This window comes from Anopheles nili, chromosome X (assembly GCF_943737925.1).
Source record: "Anopheles nili chromosome X, idAnoNiliSN_F5_01, whole genome shotgun sequence".
Taxonomy (NCBI): Eukaryota; Metazoa; Arthropoda; class Insecta; order Diptera; family Culicidae; genus Anopheles; species Anopheles nili.
This window is the reverse complement of record NC_071293.1, coordinates 3,244,279-3,267,042: the sequence shown is the minus strand read 5'-3', so window position 1 is coordinate 3,267,042 and position 22,764 is coordinate 3,244,279. Positions and strand designations below refer to the sequence as shown.

The following is a 22,764-nucleotide window of genomic DNA, read 5'->3' as shown; positions in this document are numbered from 1 at the left end:
GTAATGGATAATCCCGGCTTTCTTGGGGAATCCATTCATCTCCCCACTTTTTCGCTATGAAGGCAGTCATCCCTCCGCTGCTTCCAATTGGGGCGGCCTAAACAAATTTTACGGCCCAGATTATTCGAAACCATTAGCTGTAATATGAGCAGCCTACTGTGACTATATACAGTTTGGCTAGTTTTATTTACTGTAGACTGTATAATTAATGTTGATTTTATATTTTAGCTGCAAAATCGTGAAATATCGCATCCAGTTTCGTTTTATCGAAGTTCATCGCATCCGTCCTTAATGCTGATATTACTACTCCATCGGGTCCACTATACAACCGAGGGTTAAGTAGCTGATTTTTTCTATCCAGCTCTAGCAGTAAAGCAAAATCCTCGATGAATCTAAATATAGAAAAACTAGTTGCATATTCAACGGTATTGACAAGCAGTTAACAATTATTAAGGGTCTCCCTAGAGGAAAACGTCAAACTGTGCCTCTAAGTTATTCACATCGTAGTAGGCGAACAAGAGTCAGTAAAAATTATAACCAAGCAGACGGTAGACTTCATTCTCCTTTGCAAGCATCACCAAATTAAATGTGTGTGCATAATCTTTCGAAAAATTTCCGTGAAGCACCCTTTTGTTCGTCTCAAACAGTTACGCTTCGAAAATGATGCTGCTACATTTACGATCTCTTCGTTCTTGGCTCGTTTCAAGCGACCATAGCTTGCGTGTCACTGTAAACAGTATATTTTGGCTCAGTTGCTTACTGGGGCTACTTTTCGTGCAGTTCAGACGGCTCCTGAAGGTAAGTAGTGAAAATGCGATCAAAAGAATAACACAAACTTAACGCATCTTTGATTTTCACAGCGACTATTGCGCCTTGGTCGCATCAAAGCACAAAAGCATGATCAAATCGTGCATCATCTTTGGAATATCTGCTTCTACACTACCGCCACCGTTTTTCTGCTTCTGTACCAGAAGTTTTTAATACAGCCCGAGATGATACGAGAAAGCGGAAAGTTTTTCCCGCAGTATTTAAACGCGATTTTTGCCACGGCCTGCGATTCTGCCAAGTTCGAAATCATCACATTAGTGCTGGTGTCGTTCAAGGTGATCGGCACCGTAGCGAAACTGTCGAACGGGGATTACTCGGTGGCGTTCTCGAATGCCCTGTGCTCCACACTGCTCTTATGTTGTCTTGTGCTACGCTTGGAGAACTACAGCATACTACTGAACATGTACCTTGCAATTTACTACACTTTTGAAGATACTTTTATGCTGTACGCGTCGCACACGTCCATCATAGGGGACGTTAAGTTGACCTTTTTAGTTTTGCTGAAATGTTTCACCTGGTAAATATGACATTCGATACACTCGGTTGCTGATTAATCTCATATCTTACTTTTTATTGTAGGTGCTATCTTTTCCTCAATTTGCTCCCCTTCGAGTTCCTTATACCTACGCTGTATGCTCGCCATGAGCTGTTTTCGCTTAAACTGTGCTTTTGGTTATGGTATTGCTCGTGCGTATGGAACTCTCCTTTACTAAAATTGCTGTATCATAAAATATATCATCCGCATCCCAACGACTGTGCGGGCGGAAACTCTGCCCAACGTTGCATTCTGTCTACCGACTGGCAGAACTTTCGACATTTTCGCAACCTCAAACAAGCCTATTATGAGTTGAACCATCAAGAATGGTAGGTAGCTAGGTCTAGTAAAAACAAATAAATATATTTGACTGAATATATTCTATATTAATTTTAGCCGCAGGAAGATAGTCATCCCTGCAAGTGCATCAGAAAGTGTAACATTAACAGCGTTCCAAACGATCAAATGTAAGTTAAGTGCAATAGTGTTTTGAACATGAATCCATCTGCAAGTTATTGATGCATGTCTTACATTTCTTAGGCGTGGTTAATTTAAAGCGCAAGTTGAAGCGGATACGCGAAAAGAACCAGCAGCTGGCAAACCATGAGGAGTAAGATAGCACCTGAGTAACACCAAAAACAACTGATCTCGAAGATACAATCCTGCTGCAACTCCTGTCTCTCTTCCTTCGCTATCTTGCTGCATGCATTCCTGTTGGAGAAGAATCATCACAGGAAGCTAGAAGGCTAGATTATAAAACCATTCTAAGGCAGAAGCAAAGCAAACATAACTTATTATTATTTGTTAGAGTGGAAAGAGGGAAACTAAATTCGAAGTAACATATCTCCGGTGGAGGGAGAATATTGATGATAGAAGAAAAAGAAATCTTCAACAAATTATGAGTACATCTTGAATATAATATTTGGTTTGCATCAAAGACTTAGACTTTTATTCCCACTACTAGTTGTGGTTGATTCATTTGTGTGATGAGCCACTCGATGTTTCAGACAATTATTCGTTACTGTTTCGTGTATGATATTTTATTTGTTTCTTTTTTCAGATATCATTTTGTTGTCTGCTTTAATATATTATGCTAGCTTTTTGTTTGTTCATAAGTTAACTATGGTTTCCATCTGTTTCTCTCTGTCGCGCAGTAATTTCCAATCTCTTTCTTATATTATATCTTGTCTCTCGATTCTCGACCTCGCTTGATCGCTTGTCGTTATCGGGGTTAACTCTTATTGGTTCGCTGCGCCGTCGGCTGAGGTACTTCAGCTATAGTCCGGTCTTCTCTGGCCCCGGCAACGGCTCATGAGCCCTACGCCCCGGCTGGAAGCTTCCGCACGTCCATGCGTACTAACACCGGAAGTAGGCCACGTTCCCATGCGAGGAAGCCCAGGCCCAGCACCGCTGCTTTTTCGACTGTCTTACCCAGTTTGAGCTTTAATGCTGTTTTACTATTATACTTGGTTACTAATATAATTGTTTTGAGTGTTGACATTTGTTTGTTTCGTGTTCTATCTGCTGAATATTTCAAATTTTCAGTATTATAAAAATCAATCTCCTAGACTCTATCTGTTCTCTTATTCTTTTCCTCTTTTGTATTAATATTATCGCCATCGGTTCTATCTTCCTTGGCTAGCGCTTGTGTTTTTATATATCTATATTTTCGTTGAACGTTAGTATTTCGGTTTGTTTGTTGTATTGCTCAAAGCGAGCCGCAAATCTATGATTATGGAAACGGGCATGTATGTTCTCTAGTAATTACTGATTGTGAGATAATGCATTTTTGTTCCTTCCCTCTGTATATCACCTACGCAAACACGTGCACCCGTTTGCTGAAGCAAATCGAGTGACGAATTCTCGCGATAGTAAGCCCTCCCTCTAAAATGATGCCGTAGTTCTTCGATTTTGCATCCTCGGGAAATGCCATGTGTCAGGATATACCGCATCCGAGCGTAGTCGAGATATCGTGGGAATAAAACCGTCTAACAGTGTGCTGGAATGTGAGTGGAAAAGGATAAAATTGCTTCACCGCAGCCGTTTCCGGAAGGACGCCATCGAGTGGGCCGGCAGTTGCTGCTTAAAACTAGGACCTCTGCTTTAGCAGTCATCTTGCCCTCATGTTCGTCCCATAGCAGTATCGTAGTTTGCGGGTTGTTTTTTTAAAAAACACGGTTCTATCCTTCCCTTACCATTGTTTGTATGTTTTGTTGTGTGTTTGTTGCTTATCGATTAACAGTTTTGTTCCCTCCCCTTCGGAACGCTAGCTGGGGAGGCACGTCTAGTGAGAAAACTAGTTCAACGGATGCGAGTAAATCTAACGATATATAACAGGAGCTCCTGAAGACGCCCCGTCTCGATCAAACCCTCAATCGCGGCGTTGTCGAGGCCACGACGAACAAGAAACGGAATGGAACTAGGGAAAGAAACTCGGATCTCCCGCGCCAGCGTCCTTCGGAAGCATTTCACTACTACGTCCGTCGCCTACCGAAGAAGTGTCTGCTTCTTGTCGCAATTTGTCGCTATATTCGAAACTCGCCCCGTCTCGTTCTTCCCACTTGCAATGATTAGTGAAACATTAGGGAAGAGAGGAAAAACATAACTTCAACTGTTAACAAATCAGATGCGCGTTCGAGCCGGATTCGATCAAGGCAAGAACCGCGCACCATGCGGATATCTTACGTGTTAGGTTATGTACTGGCGCCCGCAAGCAGTGATAACCGAGCCACTATTACGAACACTGCCACTACAAGACGCCTAACATCCTTAGCGATGGATTGGATTAGATAGATAAGATGCTGAATCAAACGTGCACCTGCTCCTAGTGCCCGTGTGAGTGTTTGAGTGTGCGAAGGATGAGAGAGATGTGTGAATGTGTGCGTGTATGTTTGTATTAGAATTTTGAGCATTTCCATTAAAAAAGTACTACTAAGTATCGTAGGATGCTAGCTCACGAGCGTCACAGGCTGACCTGCTTTCTGTCTGCAGCCGTGCATGGATGTGTGCGTTTGTTGCTGACATGTGACAGAGTAAATGACACCCTCCCAGCGTCCGGTTTTGATCGTTTATCGCCCCCGCAGCGACACATTATAGTATCGGCTTAGCGATGTAAGGCTTCGCCGTCGTCGTGGCGATCTCCGACATCTTGATGTCGATCGGCACACGTGTATCGTACAGTGTGGGTGCCTGCAAGATGATACCCGCCGTCCCAAACACGACCGCTATCGTAAAGATCCACAGGAACAACCGATCGAGCACCATGGCGACGTACTTCCAGTCCTCCTTCACCTGCAAAGAGGCCAGCTGATCAGTAGCCGCCAGAATCATTGTTCACCGCGCTTCCTACCCTGGAGCTTTCCTCCTCCTTTCGCGTGTGATCAGCGATGTACGTCACCCCATCCATCGCTTTCGTCAACTCAGGACATTCGAGCCACCGATTGCGGTTCTGTCCGGATTTGTCTCCCTTAGCGCTGGCACCGGTTGCGGCCGCCCCCGTTGTACTCGTGTCCGTGGTGTTGATGATCATCCCGCTTGGCAACACCGTCGTCGGGAGGTTGTTGTTGAGCGGTACAGCGACTCCGTTTTCACTGAGCAGTAGGTCTCCGGTGCCCACTGACGTCGCTTGTTGCAGATCACTCAGAAATAGATTGTTGCAGCAGCTGAGATGAGTGCCGCTGGTCGCAGTGGTGCCACTTTTCGGTGTCGAATTAGTACCGGCCTTTCCATCGCTGGTGTTAGCCGCTGCCAAGCTCTTGTGGAAGGTGCTGTTCGGATCGAGCAGACCGACTCCGGTGGCTACAGCTGTACCAGTTGAACTTGGGTTCGGTACCGCAGTACTGGCCGCTCCCAGCAGGTTGAAGTTGATCGGTGACATTGGCGAATTGTGGTGATTGTGATCGTGGTACGGTAGTGGCATATCGTCCATCAGGTCCATCCCGCGCGCCAGCGCATTATGATGATGGTGGTGATGGTGTCGACCACCTCCCGAGCGGTGGTTATGCAGATGTGTTGGGCTACCGTGTAGCCGGCAGGTGTTGAGACTATGTCGAACACGTCAAGACACAGAAACAGAAGACATTGGTAGGTTGTCATTAGTACGCTGAGAAAGCTTGTCTTGACAGACAGACAAATTAACCAGACTACTGCAAATACACATACTGCAACGCTTGACGACGAAGCGAACAACAGCAGTGGTCCTTCAGCCGACTGCTGGTATGAGAAACAAGCACAGGAGTAACGCAAATCAGCACAACGCGCACTCCTGCATAATGCTGCTCGTACCGAGGCATATGGTACAGCTTCAACTCGAAAATTTTTGGCAATGGCACATCCAAACGAACGGAAGACGTACAACAATAACAACAACATCAACAACAAAATGCAGGTTCCGCAAGGACATTTGGGTCACTTCTAGAGTAGCAGCTCACGTGGACAGCCGGTTGATATGTACAGAGCAGGTGCATTTTCGTATTTTGCGCTTATCCCCGCAACTACTTCTGTCGGGTTTCCGGTGAGGATGAAGTTTGGGAACTAACAAGTAGCAAACTCGGTAAACAAAATGCGTTGGAATTTCTTCATAATTAACAACAAATGTTCTGGATGGGAGATTGGACTGAAGGACTAAACTAAACGTACAAAACACACACACATACATTCCGAACTGGGAGTTACAAAATCTTAACGCATATGGGGAATGTGATGAGGCACGGCATGCAATTTGGTCAAGGATATTTGTACAAGGCGTTGGGTACAACGTACGTCAGCGGATAGATGTCGCACTCAGTAATCACCAGAAGCACTTAGGACATCCCTCAGGACATGGTTTACAAAATTGCGCTATTATGTCCACCACAACAGGTTACCATGTGGTTGCTGTAATCAAACTCTAATTAAACAGCGCATTCAATGAATGGATAAAGCGGTATGATGGGTGCAGTAACTAAACTGGTAAAATATAAACCCGATGTAGTAGCCATTCGCACACCAACTAGAGCAAAACGATGCAGATTTACAAGGTGACTAACCGCTAATGGAAGGGTGTGATGTGCTGCGGTTATAAGGTTTTTTTTCGGAACTCAAGCGGACGTGTGGAATGAGTTATAAGGACTGGGACTCAGACAACGCCATCAACGCAACATGCCTGACACTAGTGACGAAGATGACCCTACTCAATGGTTTGAAACAACGGCAAAACAGCACAAGAACATGAACCACACAACAACAACGCACTTATGTACACTTTTCCCGCTCCTGCACACGGACGCGCATGTACACTGCCCCAACCTACCTTTCGCTGGAATCAAGCAGGTGGTGATCGAGCAGTACCGAAGGATCGAACGCGATCGTTGGTGGCAGAGGAGGAATATGATCACCGAGGCTGTTGCATGAGCGCAACATGAACCGCTGCGAGGCAGCACTGTTTGAGCACGTGGGACCGGGAAAGGAAGATACGGGTTTCAAAATACTGCTTGTTAACTATGCGCGCCAACAGAGGCACCAACACGACAGAAAAGCGAGAGCTGCTGTTGAGTAGTTCCGGCAAGAATAAGACCTTCAAGGAAACCCACTCAACCTTCCGACGAATGCGAGAGAGCCTGACGCATTCCCGCACAAGGTACAGTTGAAGCTGCAGACATGTGCTGGAAGGAAGTTGATGGATTCTGCTATGGCACACTTACCTGAAGTGATGAAGTGGTTGATAGATTGGACGTCGCATCACGAGTAGTTTGGGTAGATGGTTAATGAAGATAGTCCGCACCCACGGTGCCATCGTGTGGGTTTGCGGAGACCGGAAGTGGATGTTTAGCACAATCACCGTCACGCATATACTGCAAAGGTGTTCAATCAACCAGAAAGAGTGAGATGTAAAAGCTTAGTAAAGCCGATCATCCGAGACAAGATACGGTACGAAAGCTTGTTCCCGTTGAAAATCTCTTTAAGGATATAATCTCCGAACCAAAGCAAACAGTTTATGTGAGAAAAAAAAACAGACGTAGCACAAACAGGAGCACGAGCAGACGAAGGCAGCGAGTGTGATTTTAACCTAATCGAGCCATGCCTGGTACGGAAGCGGAAATGGTTTTTATCTTTATCGAATCAAGCACTGTCACATCGTCGCTGCCAAGGTATCTCGTTTATCGTCCCAGCACGTTGGCACGATGTAAAATGCGAGCGGAAGTTGTCCGGATGTGAAGCCTTCTCGCTACCTACCTGAACGTGTCCAGTATCATCGTGAACAGGACGAATTTGCCGAGCAGCGGCACCACGAGCGACGTAGGTGGAATGATTTCCGCCAGCAGCAGGAAAAACACAGTCAACGATAGCAGAATGGATATGCTTAATGATACCTACGTTCGCCGGAACAGTTTGCAAAACGGGAATGGAACAGATCAAAAGGACATTTAGTAGGACGGCGACGGGATGAGACCGCGTTCGGATGGTACCTTTTCACCACTGTCCGATGGTAGATAGAACACCAGTATAGTGAGAAAACTGATACCCATGCAGGGGATGATGAGATTCACGGTATAGAACAGCGTCTTCCGGCGCATCGTGATGTTGAAGGTGATGTCGAGGTACGGTTCATCACAACAGGTGTAGAATTTTTCGTTCCTGTAAAACATACAAAATGCATGTGTAGAAAGAATTAACGAAGCCCCCACACACACAATCCTTTTTTCGTAACGTTTGTTGTTAGAAAGCTTCTACTTCGAACTCACCTAACGGCGGGAACCTCTAGAATGTCCCATTCGACGGACGTATAAAACTCGGACAAATCGACTCCCACCTCAACGACGTTCGTTTCGTTCATCTCGTCAATGTGTCGCAAATCGACCTGCGGGTAAGGGAATCAACAGACAAACGGTGCGAAACATCCCTTTTCACATTCCAATACTAACCTGGAACCCATCGTACGTCCAACTGCCGAACTTCATCACGCACGTCTGCTCGTCAAACGGGAAGTACTCAACGTCAATTTCACAGGAACTCTTATAGATGGCTGGCGGACGCCACTCGACCCTTCCGGTGTAGTTGAGTGTAGCTTTCGTCGCCAGTGTCACCTCAAAGTTACCGTCCGCATTGTTGTAGAGCACGATGTCCGGCCGCCATATGTGGTCAGACGGCACGTGCAACATCTCCACCCCGCCATACTCCTTTGGTTCCCACTTCAGCTTATAGTCGTACCACGTCTGCTCCACCCACAGATTGGTTGTCATAATTTGGTTTTTCAAGTTCTACATGAGAGATTCTAAGTTAGCGTGAAATGAGCGTTGAATCAACTACCACAGCATACATACCACATCGATCAGCTGTGACAGCTTTAGCTTGATCTTCACAGTTAACGCATCCGTCACATTCACTACCGGCCGAACGAGCTTGTTATAGTTACTAAGCAGATCGTCATATAACCGTTTTGCGTCCGGGTTGCCTCCACACACTGCGAAAATTCTTGTTTTAATCCACAACTCCCAACTGCCAAACGTCAAGAGAGCTTACCGGATACAACAGCAAATATGGTAAAATAGACACCGTGTAGTAACCTCATCGCATTCCCCGCTCGTATGAACTACTCCACGCCGTTCTATATACTCTTGCTTGCACGTTATCTAACACTATTTGAGCCCTCGTCCTTGCTATTTAGGCTTACTAACGGTTCCGAAATGCGTCTATTAGGATGACCGGAATTTCAAGATGGCTATGATAACGCCATAGAAGCACAACAGCACGTTGATGGCAGATTGGGTGCTGTAGTGCCGTTATGGTGAACCACTAGACAAACCCTGCGAACGATTGTCTATGACTTGAATTGTCTATGATGACTGAAAGCTAAAGCGATAAAATTGCGATTCCTCTTCTACGCGCCCTACTTTACAAAATTCGATACGTTCGATTTGTCTTCATGTTTCCTCTTTACGTGTAAATTGACACGTTTGAGCTAAAAAGTAAAGAAAAGTAGTATATAGTGTCCCTTATCGTATCCTGTTACGCTTTTGAGCTGATGCTTAGGATTTTTTCTATACAGTCGAATTATCGTTCGTTCCTTCATTAATTATTATATATATAATTATCTCTCTATCACTATCTCTTCCTTCCTAAAATTCGATTTTATCCTCCCTCCTTACTTATAGTTCTTGTCTTCGTTTAAGCGTCTAATGTTGCGAACTCGTAACGTAGCTGACGACGAGTTTATACGGCTACGCTAAAATGAGCGCCTGTTGCTAAACTAGGAGAAGTTTTGCTGAAACATCTGGCAATACCAAGAATTGGCTGGGACACTGGATGATGTCGTGGATTGAAGGGGGTTGAATACGTGCAATCTTCTGGTCAAGAAACGATCATTGTTCCTGCGGAGAAAAGAGTAACGTCGCAAAAAAGCGTTGCGGAGGATGGGGGGGGAGGGGAGAGGGGGGGGGAGAGGGGGATAGGTTTGGATAGAAAGAAATAAACATTGAGAATCCATCCAAGGTCGTTTCGGGTTACGGGAACGTCAACTATATCAAATGATTCCGCTGGGAGCAGGATGCCAGCACCAGAAGGCGACAGGTTGAAAAAAAAACAACCACAAAGAGCTCCCAAAATGGTTGACTAGATTTACTTCACTTTCGGGTCCTCAGCAGTGGAAAAAAGGCTTACAGACAGAAGCGCGTCTGCTGGATACACAGAAGTACATCACGTCCCAACGTTCGCCCCATTTTCCACACTATATGCTAAACAAATTATGTACTAAGCGGTCCCATCGATGTCAGGACGCCCGACGGACAGGACCTGATGGCATACTTGATACACTTCTTGTGTGTATCTATCGAATATCGAGATGCGGCTCACGTTAGGCTTGCGTGTGCCAACATCCGATGTAAACATTATTAGATTAACGTACTGGGGGGACCGTGCTGTGCGTATTCGGAAGTCAGGCCTCCACACCAGCACTCCACGAAGCGTGTCTAGGGTTTATGTAAGGAAGCATTTCAGAACCTCCCTCAGAACCGTCGTCGATTGTATGATTAATCGTCTTTTGGGTGGTGAGCGATTTTTGGGACACTTTTATCGTCTCGGCCCATTAGATCTCACAAGCAAGGCGAGTCCTGCCGCCGTTTTGCCGTCGACCCGCGTACAACCGACGTAGAGACCAGGTTTTATTGTGTGGCAACACGGTGACTCCGAAGGGCATATGTATATCTCAATCCGCAGGTAAGAGAGGTACATACAAATTCTAGGCCATCTTTCACATAGAATTTGCGGACAAGCCCCCTCCATAAAAGGATCTGGCAAACCACACAATCACAATTTGCACACTCACACACCGACAGGCACGCTTATCCGTTCCTATCACCGGAAGCAGCCCGTGAGATGCAGCTTTCGTGGATGAGAAACGTCCTAGGCTCCGGATGTTCAATCAGCATCGCAAGCTTTCGGTTCCGATTCGAGCATCTTAGCCTTGGTACCCGCACACACCCTCTTCCGCACCCACCAGGAGTAGGGCAGCCAGTGGAGCGAAGCGCACTAATATCCTCACACGGATAAAACTTTGTTTTCGGGGCATTGTTGGGGCAGGACTGCGCGTATGCTAGCGCCTAGCTAGGTCAGCAGGACGGCACAAAGGACGATTAGAAGCAACAAACCAGACCTAGGGGCAAAATGAGCGGAGTGTTGTGGGTTGTAGCTGACGCTGGTTCCTTACTTGTTACCCTTTTCTGTATACGCTTTCTTTTGTTCAAACGGTCAACACAATAAAGCTCCGTGGGTCTTACGTTTTAAACGCAGGCAGACGTTTTGGGGCATGAGCTTCGTTGCGCGCTATTGCACCAAGTCGTCGTGCCCAAGTATTTGAAAAGAAGCACCCTACGTAATATTCTCAAACAACACCAAATAGCTACCACCGCAAAACACTTTCTACGGACACACTGGGTGCAAGGGTTTGTGATAGTTACGTTAAGTGGAAAGCACTCCGCAGCAGCAGTTCGAACCGACTCACACTGGAAGAGCTTGGTGTGCTCCTAATGGCAGCATAACGATAGGGGTTGGGTATATATTTTTGCCTCCTGATATCGTCCTGGCACGCCACTGCGCATGTCGACCGACCATGCTCTCGTTATGCCTGCCAATGCGACCATACACTGACAAGCGGGAAATCGTATAAAACTGTGCTAAACGCTTCTGATAAGCGAACGGGGTGGCTTTAGGATGCTGTCATGAATAAAAAACAATTTAGTGCTGTATTAATGCAGTGCTGGAGGGCTGACGATGGGACAGGAATCGGTCGTCTCCATCGTGGAAGGTGGCTTAATTCTCCAATCAACAAGCAATCAATGGAACCGAAATTGCTATCCTGCGGCGTGTTTCCCATGCCGTGTAGCAATATTGCAACAAAGGGGTAGTGTGGAATAAGAACATAAATCTTGCATGATCGTCTACAAGGCACGTACACAAACTTCAATGAATTTTGTAAATTAGCATATGCCACGGCGTACGGGTGTACCATATATACGTTGCCAACAGCGCAATATGTGAACCGAACCCGTGCATCCTTAACAGCATGATTCAATCGTCCTTAGATTGGGTGCTAGCTTTTAGCGTCTTATAGAATATTGATGATCAAGAGGTCATTCAAAATCCCATGCATGTTGTTCGAGGGCAGTACTCCCAATTTTCTTTCCCTTGTCTACTGGAAGAGCCCAAAAAGCGTGTCCTGTGATGTTGCACTGACTGCTGTATAGTTTACCGAGAGCGAACCCGCCATAAATGATACGCAAATAGCGTTCTTAAAAAAATACAAAGCCGTCACAGGACGCGCGTATGCATTTGCGTGTTTTTACATGCCAAGTCTCCCCTGGTTTCGGAAAAATCATTTCGAAAATACGACCATGCTGGTTTGCTACCTGACACTGTTTTGACAGCACCCCGCGCTCAGCTGTTACGCATTGGTTGTCATCTGACCTGGCGCCATAGTGGCGCTTGCGCCAGAGCGAGACGCAACGCCAGGGTGCGTGAGAAGCGAGACGGAGCGTGTGTTTATGCATCGTTAAGATGAGAAAAAGTTCTCAGTATAGTGGTATTCGTATGCAGCATCGGACGTGGTGAGGTTCCGTCGCAGTAGCAACAGCAGGCCAGTGGCTAGGCAAGGGCAGGTAAGACGAAGCGGTGATTAAACACAAGAGGTTACTTGTGATAGAAGAAAAAACAAAAGAAAAGAGTAACGCGTACTCCCTTGGGTGGTCCGATTTTCACCTGCCCCCCACCCACCCTCTCCCTTATTAGTTTATGTGTATGTGCGCACTCCCGTGCGTGCGTGTGTGTGTATGTGTGTGCGTGCGTGCGCTTGTTACAACGAATTGATGCAACGCAGTACAGCCATCCCCAAAATACCACGGCATATAAAAAGCTACGGGTTCCGTTGTGATGAAACAAAGCGAAGCATGAATCTCGATATTAGCATTTCGTGCATTTTCCCTCCCCCCTCCTCAGTGGCCCTTCTTCATTCGCGCTCCCCTCCTTCCCACTTGCCCTTAGCTACAAACACTTCCGCCCTTGGCTGCGGTGGTGCTTTCCTGCTCACTTTGATTTTCCATCCTGCACGCACCCCCAGCACAAGTGCATGTGCGCTAATGAGCGAGAAAGAGCAAGTTGTTTACTTATGCATTCGACGATGCCATTGAAATTGTGCGAGCATCGCCAAAAATATGTTTCCCGGACCGTACTGGAGTGGCAGGCTGGGCCCACCACCTGCTCTGGATGGGGAGTTTTTCCTGCGTTCCGTGGTTGCGAAAATCACGCTGTGACGTCACCATGTGCCAAGCATCTTTTTCAAACGCGCTCAAGTCTCGTTGCTGTGAAATGCACGCGAGCGAGAAGGTAAACACACACACACACACACAACCAAACCTCGAGTTTCAAACGGGTCCCTAATGTTCACAGAAGAAAAGGGCGTACTGGTGCTGTGGATGGGATGGGAGAAGGGCCTGGAAATGAGCGTATGTGTGTGTGAGTGCGTGTGTACAAAGTGCATTTGTTTGTTTGTTTGCTGCATGCACCCGGAACAGAGGGCAGCAGTTGGTACTACGGTTGTAATGGCTTTTACTTCATTTTTTTTACCCCTTCTCCCTGCATCGGGTCGATGGGACGGTGGGTGGGCTGGTGGTTACTCGAACCGTCAGCAATGCGCTACGTAATGTTGAGGTTTTCACTTCCTCCGAAGAAGCTCGCAGATGGCAGACATTTTCCCGTCAGTTTCGCTGCAATTCGAATGGCAAAAGGTTCTCCGCCGCTCGTTCCTATCCACCCTCCATGCAGGTTAAATCTCAATCGAACAGTGCCTGTTTGTGCAGCTTCCAAACCATCGACGGCTTCGTTTTGGCTGACCTTAACGCGCCTAGCCTCGGTTTTTCCACATTTCACACCAAGGTCGGCGCCATGATTTCAGTGTGGAAAACTCGGGAAAACCATATTATGTGAAAGTGTTGTTTCAGGTTCGTCTTTGCTAACGAGCGTTCCTTTCCGTTTGCTCTTCCTTCCACAGCAACCGTTTGCCACCAGATGCAGGGACAGTGAAGCAAAACCGTCACCGTCGTTGTCCGCAAAAACTCCGCCAGCGAAAGATGTACGACCAGTGAGACCAGCAACACCCAGTCGTCACCTTCCGCTCGGATAGGACCAAGCATTGGAGGAAGCAGGAAAGAACGAGCGAGACAGAGGCAGAGCGAGTGGTGTCACAACCAATAGCAATACCTTTTCTCCCTGACAATTCAGCCTATGTCTGAGGTCAAATGCATATCGCAGTGTAAGGAGGTAGGCGATTAATCATGCACCAGGCATTTTTCCTTTCGATATTCAGAAGAATTGGTATTTTTTCCCGGCCTGGCTCAGAGCCAACCGCAACTTTGTACAAACTCGGTACAAACAGAAGGGCTGAAATTTAAAAACGCTCCAGTTTCCAGTTGCTAAACTTAACGATTTTCTTTTTTTTGTTGCGATGTAATGAAGTGCAAAATTTATTATTAGACGACATCTTGCAAGCGACTCTTAGCTGCTTCATTCCATTAATTTTCTTGATAAACAAGGCCCTATGCATGATGTGATGAAACCATGTTTTGATTAACGCAGGTTTTGATATCATGAACCCAGGGTACGGATACGTTGACATGCTCTACCAGAGAACCAAGCTGAATTTTAATTATATCAAGATTATCATAACTACAACAGCTTCTTACCTCCTTTTAGATACTCGTTCTAACTTGATCTTCAACGACAACCCCTGCACAACTAGCCACAGCCACAGCGTTGGTGGAATTCCAAGATCTCAATCCACCGTGTCAGCTTCCATCAATCAATCGTGCCGTGGCCTCGAAGCCAAGCGGATCAAGCGCAATCCACCAGCCTCTATCGGTCGGGGAGAGCAACTGTACGTTCATCGCATCAACCCAATAACTTCACCATGTCGTCCAGCTGCTGTGGTACGAAGAAGCAGAAGCTCAACGGGACCTACGCCTCTACCAACGGGTACTGCTCGTCCTCGCCCGGTGGACGCGCTTCTAATGGCGTCGATGTCGTCCAGAACAATCACAGCTTTCATGGCCGTAATAATGGTGGCCAGCAGCAGCAGTCCTCGTCCTCGTCGTCATCTTCGTCGTCGTCCTCAACCTCATCGATGGCGCTCAACGGTTACATGATGAATGGCCACGGTCTGATTGGGCAGCAGTCCTCGATGATCGGTTCGATGCCGGAAATGTGCTTCTTCTGCTTCGAGGTGCTGTACCGCGAGCTGCACAATATGGAGGAACCGCGTGCACCGTGCTTCACCAATGATCCTTTGTAAGAGCATACGCCGCTACGGATGCGCCTGGTACTACTATGTTTTTTTTCTTTTTCGTTTTCGTTCCTTTCAGTCCATTGTTCGTGACCTGGAAGATCGGAAAGGACAAGCGGCTGCGCGGTTGCATCGGAACCTTCAGCGCGATGCGTTTACATTCAGGTGCTGGCCAGGTTCTGCATCCTGGAGTAGCTTTTCCGCCTTCCTGACACACGCGTTTTCCCGCCTCCTTTCTCGCCTTTGCAGGTCTTCGAGAGTATGCAATAACAAGTGCTTTAAGAGACTCCCGTTTCTCGCCAATCACCCGTGATGAGATCCAAAGACTGACCGTCTCGGTGTCAATCCTGCAAGGCTTCGAGGAGGCGCGCGGTTACCTGGACTGGACGCTCGGCATTCACGGCATCCGGATCGAGTTCTACAACGAGCGCGGCTCCAAACGCACCGCCACCTATCTGCCGCAGGTGGCCACGGAGCAAGGTACCCACTTCGGTTGTCCTTTGCCACTGCGCCTGGTGTCCTTTCTCACGTATCTCTCTTTTTCACTTTTCCGTCCCCTTCTCACCCACCCAGGCTGGGACCAAACGCAGACGATCGACTCGCTGCTCCGGAAGGGCGGCTACCGGGCCCAGATCACGCCGGAAACCCGCCGCTCGATCAAGCTCACCCGCTACACCTCCCAGGAGTGTCAAATGTCGTACGGCGAGTATCGTGACCTACTCGAGAAGCAATCTCACTACCACGGGCAGCTGTGCAAGATGCAATGCTAACACCGTCGCCGTTCGCGACATCCTCGGCTCCTTCGCCGGTCCCGTGGCGCTGCCATGGTCTTCCCTGGCCACCAGCACCGCTTAGTTTCATATGTCAAAAGTTTCTTATTACGTCAGCTTGTTTTAATATTTTTTACAAATTTACACACGGTACTGCGCCGCTGTCTGCGCGCCACCACGACTCGGATACGCGGGAAACTGGTCGCAGGCAGTCCTGCGCACTTCCACTCAAGGGGAACCGCCCCATCGATTGATCACGTTTTGCTTTAGCCTCCGCTTTAACTCATTATGTCTCAGTTGGGTGTGCTGGCCGCTCGGATGGTGGCCCAAACTTCAAATCGGCAGTGTCCTGTGGATCAGAAGCTCCCAGAGTCACACCGCCGTGGCCCGGTACAAATGAAACCAATTCAAATTACGCATTAACACGGTCGGGATCTTACTTCGCGATTCGTTCGTGTTTATCGGCAAAATGAATGGAAAACATATAAACAAACACGCCGGTATGTCGTGTGACAGATCATATTAAGCCAGCAAATTATGGCGTATGTACAGTCGATGAAATTCTATAGCATTAGCGATGTGGTTTATTTTTTTAATAAAATTTGTTTTTTTTTTTCTAACTAAGGTATGCATATATTTTAAGCGCGATTTCCCGCAATTCCTGAGCCCATGCAACGGCGGACAGTGGAAATGCTAGGCCAGGGACAAGCCAACTCAAGTAGAAGGGCAGCAGGTCTTAAACGTTACACGCATCTGTAGGCATACGGTTACAAGGAGCGGTAGGATGAGAAACATTTATTCAATAGCTTGGGACGCAAGGACACCAGATCGGCAAGACGCGAGAAAAGCAAATAATATTAAAGATGATTCTCGAATGGTTGAATACCACCCCTTTGTGGTGGATTCATGTCATTGGCCGGGTGCGTATGTTGGGCCGTGTAACAAAAACAAAAATATAATTAAGAAGTTACAAAACCAATGACCTCCCTCTTTCCTACTCCAATCCCCCCCAACCCAACTGATTGCTATCCCCTTTTCTCAGGTAACGAGAAACACAAACTTAAGAAAACTTTCCGCACTCCCCCTACCCTCTACCCTCCCCATTCTTTATCACCGGTTTTCCTCCCCCATCCCCTGCTCTCCTGCTTCCCTTTGTCATTCACTCACCGTTACAGCTTAACAGCTACTTTCAGCAAACAAACGAATAACACAAACGCAATGCAAAAACGAAGAAAACACGTTGAAAAAGGGAGAGAAAACAAAAAAAAAGATGTTATACTATTAGACATACGTTTATTTTTTATTTTCCTCTACTAGGATGCGATAACTTAACATAAAAAGAAAGCTAAAGAGGGGCGTGAAAGAGCGAGAGAGCAAATATAAGCAGGTGATAATGTGATTGCACTTCACTGCCACATTACTTTAACATAAGGAACGATTTGATTGAAACGCACGGCGAACCTGTCAACCCCGTCTGTGTCCCGTGTCTTGTATGTGTGCCTGCCCGAACGCGCAACTGGGGGTGTATGTGTGCGCCGTACATCCGCGTTCGTGCACCTGGTGCACATGCACAAACACGAACACCGAAACGCGGGCATCGAAAGCCCTGCCCAAGATCCCGATTTGATTAATTCCATACAGTGGAGCATGGTGTTGTTTTAATAAAAATAGTTTCTAAAGCAAATCCAAGCATCTCCCTTCATTTGACCTTTGTGTGTGAAGTATGCCACCAGATCTGGCCATTTACTCACCCTCCCCCTCTCCCCTTCCTTCCTCCTGTCAGGATTGTGCCTTCATCGCATTCCAGTGCAAGAAGTCTCGCCCATAAAACCGAAAATAAACTCCGCGAAACGTCATGAATTGCGCCGTACGTTCGCGTAGCGTTGGAACGGGTGCCTTCCCGAATTTTGCATATGCTTAAGAACAGGATCCTTTTACGCCTTAACCCGACTGGTGGCTGGCTCGTACCGCAAGACGCCGCCCACTCCCGTTGGACCCTGCTATCATGTGCTGGACCTTCTAGAAAGCTTCTCCCACTCCTCAACGATTCTCGATCGTGTTCGAGACACGCGCCAATATGAATAGGAAAGGGGTACGAGATGCTGATTGGAGCTGGTACTAGAGGAACCGTGGAGATGATCATAAATACCTCTACTCCCTAGTGATATGCAAACATCCCGAGAAGTGAGAGTCCCACTGGGGGGGGGGGGGGGGGAGAGAGAGAGAGAGATAGAAGGTTGAAACTGACGAAATTCAGCAGCCCAAACTAATCATCCTTGCACGGTTGCGGGACTGTTCCTAGGCGAGCCTCCTCAACGTCTGATATAAGATCCTTGCGTCAAACCGTCGATTCATTCACCAAGTTCTGCCCTTATAACTGTCAGCGATGATTGAGAGGCAAGAAATGACTCAAACCCGCACCCAATCATCACGCCTGTTTCTATAGCTGATCGTAACACGAGCAGCAACGACAAAAAAAGAAAAAACAATATCAACACCATCTCCTGGAAGCGCACTGGGAACAACGTAGAAGCAACCGCTGCTCCAAAGTCTGAATCTCCCGGCGGATATTGCAGCGCTTTGAGTTTCAATGTGCAAAACAAATGGCGAAGCAAACCGCCTCCTCCCACGCGTTATCCTTCCCCATCGCGGGGACATGCCAGGGATTCGCGGGGAACGCTCGATTGAGGTTAGAAAATCGCCTGACACACACGGCCGGCCTGTACAGGTTATTATTCGCAGTTCGTGAAACTCGTTCCATCAGGGTGCCTTTTTTGTTTTTTTATGTTTGTGTTTTTGCTTCACCCGCCCCCCATCCTCCGGCGGATGGCCGAGGAGCACGGGGGTGGGTGGAAAGTGCCTTCAAGCTTGAGTGTGTGAGTGTGTGCGAGCGGTTTATACGTATTTCGTTTATTTTGCAAGCAGGTTAGCAATCGCTAAACCGGGCCTCCCGCCAGCCCGGACCGTAGAGAGAAGGCTCTTCCGTTTCCATGTTCATGTTCCAGATCCAACGGCGGCTCCAGCTCGCAACAGCTCCAACAACCTCCAGCCAGGCCCCGTGCCCTCGGCACCAAGATGGCGGACCAGCGCGGCGAAAACAAACTTCGTTGCCGTCGTCGTGGTCGTCGTCGTCATCGTCATCGCGCGAGACTGTGGAATCCAACTGGTTCGGGATGCTGCGAAGGTTTATAAACGCCTGCGACACCGTGCAACAGCGGCTAGTATTGAAGTGGTATCCAAACCGAACCAAGCGATCATCCCGAACCGAATCAAACCTCGAATTCAAACCTCCCGCACGGGTCAACTGCGAGAGTCAACTGCGGAATATACGAACTACTACCCTGGTGTACTGACGTGCGTTGTTTTCTGGTAAATCCCGGACCCCTGCGCTACCGAGGGTGATGTGAGTTGTGGACCAAATCGTGACCGGATGTGAGCATCCTGCCGAGATCCTGAATATCCGCGTGTGTCTACCTGATGAACTGTCGCTACAAGCGCTTGCTACTCATGCTAAGGACGTGCGCGTGCGTGTGAGCGTTGGATTCGCAGAACGCTGAGTCGTCCTTCTCCACACCCGCGTGCATGGGTGCTTCCGTGACCGGAACCAGCAAGTGAACGAAGCAAGGCGAACGAGACGAGTCAGAGCGCAAACAAAAAACACAAGCCTATTCGCAACAGCCACAGGAAGGAAGGGTCCACAAAGACAGCCGGTTTCCATTTTCCGTTTTGGTGACTATGAAAGATTTGGTCGACATACCAACGACGCTGCACCAACTCAACAACCAGCGCCCGATCAAGAGCAAGCGTAATCGATGGAACGTGGCAATCTCGGACTTCGCCAGGCTCACCCATAACCCGATCCGTGCCATCGTCGAGGGACTGAACATCCAGCCGAACCCGGCCAAAAGCCTGATCGCGCTCTCTATCGGTAAGTACGGCTGCAGGTGACGGGGTTGAGAGCTTCCGTAACTCTGAGGATCAACTTCCTCTCCTGGATGCTCCTGATTGGAGGCCGGAGCGGGAATCTCGCTACGGAGCTACAGAACACATGACTTCTTGTCTCGTCTTTACGAATCTCAGAGGAATCCATTAATTCTGATCCTCTGGAGATCGAATCTCGCGTTCCACCTCCAAAGTCCCTTATGGGGATCACCTGGGGTGAGATTCGCAACCACGCGAATTTAGGGCGGAATTCTTGCGCAATCTGCACCCAACACGTGGCCACAAACCCCGCATTCTGTCGGTACTCCGCGCACTATCGCTCGAGTAGCTCGACAAACAGCCCGCGATGGATGATATAGTCACCGGAGCCCCTCGATTAGCTCGTTTTCTAGCCATATTTGCATAGTGCCCAAACTGCTTTGTCACGCGCACGGATACAGTGCCCGTTCCGAGCCATTTCTTTCGCGAGACGACACCCCGACATCGTGGATTGGCTCTGCTGCGCCAATCGCGCCCCCTACAACCGATGGGCAAGCAAACAGGTTTTGCCAGGGGTGGGGTAAGAGGGATTAAAGGGGGTTGGGAGATTGGGGTGGTTTTGAGAGGGATCAAAGGGGGTTGAAAGCGGAGCAAGAATCGTCACCACGACGTCAACAGCGCCACCACCGGTCGCCATTGTCGTCGTCTTCGTCGTCGTCGTCAATTCGGACTCAAAACATATTCAAAGTAAAAATCCTGAATTCCTGAGCCTACAACAACTTACCCTCCACGACCACCCCCACCAAGCGCCGCCCGATGGTAGCAGCTTCCTTGCCTTGCGTTATATACCCCTCGTTTATCGGAGCCTGCTTGAGCCAAGAAGGTTCCTTTAGTCGATCACTTGACACCCACCCCAGTTTGAGACATATATACTACAGGTTCGAGAAGATCAACAGAGAGAGAGAGAGAGAGACATTTGATTGCACCCGAACCTGATGGGACTCGGTGGGAAACCTTGACGATACCATCTCCCAACAGGCGATAGTGTGTTGCTTTCACTTCGTCCAAATTCTGAGGCTGACGTCCAGCCCAAAATCCAGTTTGGATGTGCGTTGTTTGGGCTTTTCTCCTCTCCACTCGATTCCAATCTCTTATCTGCACCGATACACCCCTCGTATGCGTGTTTTCGTGTGTTTTTAAGTGGTCCTTTGCTCCGACCCGGTTATGAGGCGGGTTTGCTTTGTAATCTTCCCCTTTTCTCCCTCTGTCACTTCATCTCCACACGTGGTCTAATCGGTTTAATTTGTCTACGGCCCTTGCAGGGGATCCGACGACGTTCGGGAACCTGAAACCGTCACCGGAGACCGTCGATGCCATCCGACATGCGATCGAAGACGGCAGTGGTAACGGGTACGCACCCGCTAATGGCCACCTGGAGGCGCGCGAAGCCGTCGCCCGGTACGTCCAGCATCAAGGCCCGGTCACGGCGAACGACGTGATCCTGTGCAGCGGTTGCAGTAGCTCGCTCGACCTGTGCATCTCGGTGCTCGGTGGTCCGGGCAAGAACATCATCATCCCGAAACCGGGCTTCTCCATCTATCGCACGTTGGCGGAGGGTTTCGGCATCGAATGCCGCACCTATGATCTTCTGCCGGAGCGAAACTGGGAGGCCGACCTGGCGCAGCTGGAGCAGTTGATTGACGAGCAGACGTGCGCACTGATCGTGACCAACCCGGGCAATCCGTGTGGTAGCGTCTTCCCGCGGGCACATCTGGAGGCGATCGTCGCCATTGCTGAGCGCCATTACTTGCCGATCATCGCGGATGAAATCTACGAGCACTTCGTGTTCCCAGGACACGAGTTCCATGCCGTCAGCTCGCTGTCCAGCCGGGTTCCGGTGTTGTCCTGCGGTGGTCTCACGAAGCGTTTCCTTGTGCCCGGATGGCGCATGGGTTGGATCATCGTACACGATCGAGATGGCGTATTCGGCGAGGTACGCCGTGGTCTAGCGAACCTCTCCGTACGCATCCTTGGCAGCAACACGCTGGTACAGCGCGCTCTTCCAGCGATCCTGGACAACACCCCGGTTGACTTTTTCGACGATCTGGTCGCCACGCTGCACGTAAGTTGTGTGCCACCGCGGGGAGTAAACCCATGGCCATTTGTTAGTTCTTTACTATCTCTCGATTCCAGTGCCACGCAGAGCTGGCGTACAAGGCGATCAAGCAGATCCGAGGTCTCAACCCGATCATGCCCGGTGGCGCCATGTACATGATGGTCGGCATCGACGTCGAGCACTTCCCCGAGTTCCCGACGGATCTGAGCTTCGTCGAGGCGCTGGTTCATGAGCAGAGCGTCTTCTGCCTGCCGGGTCAGTGCTTCGAGTACCCCAACTACATCCGACTGGTGCTGACGGTGCCCGAGCAGATGATCGTCGAGGCTGTGAAGCGGCTGGAGGAGTTTTGCGAGCAGCACTACAAGATCGACAACGACAAGCTACTGCTGCAGCAGAACGGACTGCTGAGTCAAATGACACAGCTCTAAGGGAACGTTCGGCTTTATGCAACCCTTTTCACAGATATGCCTAATAGTGATGTATGTAAACACTCTCGGGAAATAAAGGTGGATATTTTTTCTTTTTTTACATTTTTTGCTCACTTCTATTGATTTGCGTTTTTATTCAGTAACAAAACAATTGAACTCCCCTAAACATTAACGTTCGGAAAGTCTCATTTCATCCTCTTACGAGCACCTGTCTTATAGTACACCTTCAGCCGTATCCCTAAAACTCCTATCCAGTCCGAAAGGGCGAATGATGAGGTAACATTGTTTGTACCCCATTATACTGCGCATTTCGACTGGTAGTTGCTTAAAATAGCACATTGGTATCTCTGCCCCAGACCGGC

The 22,764-nt window shown here is 48.5% G+C and overlaps 4 protein-coding genes and 1 long non-coding RNA gene across 6 annotated transcripts; 4 read left to right on the top strand and 1 right to left on the bottom strand.

The window, feature by feature from the left end:
* The first annotated feature begins 660 nt into the window (after positions 1–660).
* Positions 661–2,289, top strand: LOC128728817 (uncharacterized). Its single transcript, XM_053822464.1, has 5 exons — positions 661–798; positions 861–1,345; positions 1,408–1,692; positions 1,766–1,830; positions 1,904–2,289. Exons 1-5 carry the CDS (start codon positions 661–663, stop codon positions 1,975–1,977), a joined length of 1,047 nt encoding a protein of 348 aa, XP_053678439.1. The 3' UTR covers positions 1,978–2,289.
* Positions 2,290–4,453: 2,164 nt separating this feature from the next.
* On the bottom strand, positions 4,454–8,912 carry LOC128728266 (acetylcholine receptor subunit alpha-like). Of its 2 annotated transcripts, XM_053821887.1 has the most exons (11): positions 8,864–8,912; positions 8,665–8,804; positions 8,266–8,601; positions 8,086–8,201; positions 7,810–7,978; positions 7,577–7,713; positions 7,045–7,194; positions 6,654–6,782; positions 4,984–5,406; positions 4,713–4,953; positions 4,454–4,654 (listed from the first exon to the last, which is right to left on the bottom strand). In XM_053821887.1, the coding sequence occupies exons 1-11, from the start codon at positions 8,910–8,912 to the stop codon at positions 4,454–4,456; spliced, it is 2,091 nt and encodes a 696-aa protein (XP_053677862.1). The 2 variants fall into 2 exon arrangements, with proteins under 2 accessions (XP_053677862.1, XP_053677861.1); XM_053821886.1 differs by having other exon boundaries at positions 4,713–5,406.
* A 3,526-nt stretch (positions 8,913–12,438) lies between these two features.
* Positions 12,439–14,707, top strand: LOC128728269 (uncharacterized). The gene is made up of 3 exons (XR_008411049.1): positions 12,439–12,492; positions 13,881–14,149; positions 14,582–14,707. It is a non-coding gene; the product is annotated as an uncharacterized LOC128728269 (long non-coding RNA).
* An 88-nt stretch (positions 14,708–14,795) lies between these two features.
* Positions 14,796–16,564, top strand: LOC128728268 (uncharacterized protein CG5902). Its single transcript, XM_053821888.1, has 4 exons — positions 14,796–15,172; positions 15,247–15,332; positions 15,417–15,647; positions 15,741–16,564. The coding sequence occupies exons 1-4, from the start codon at positions 14,796–14,798 to the stop codon at positions 15,935–15,937; spliced, it is 891 nt and encodes a 296-aa protein (XP_053677863.1). The 3' UTR covers positions 15,938–16,564.
* Positions 16,565–19,191: 2,627 nt separating this feature from the next.
* On the top strand, positions 19,192–22,502 carry LOC128728249 (tyrosine aminotransferase). The gene is made up of 3 exons (XM_053821870.1): positions 19,192–19,865; positions 21,181–21,980; positions 22,052–22,502. Exons 1-3 carry the CDS (start codon positions 19,673–19,675, stop codon positions 22,400–22,402), a joined length of 1,344 nt encoding a protein of 447 aa, XP_053677845.1. The 5' UTR covers positions 19,192–19,672; the 3' UTR covers positions 22,403–22,502.
* Positions 22,503–22,764: the final 262 nt, after the last annotated feature.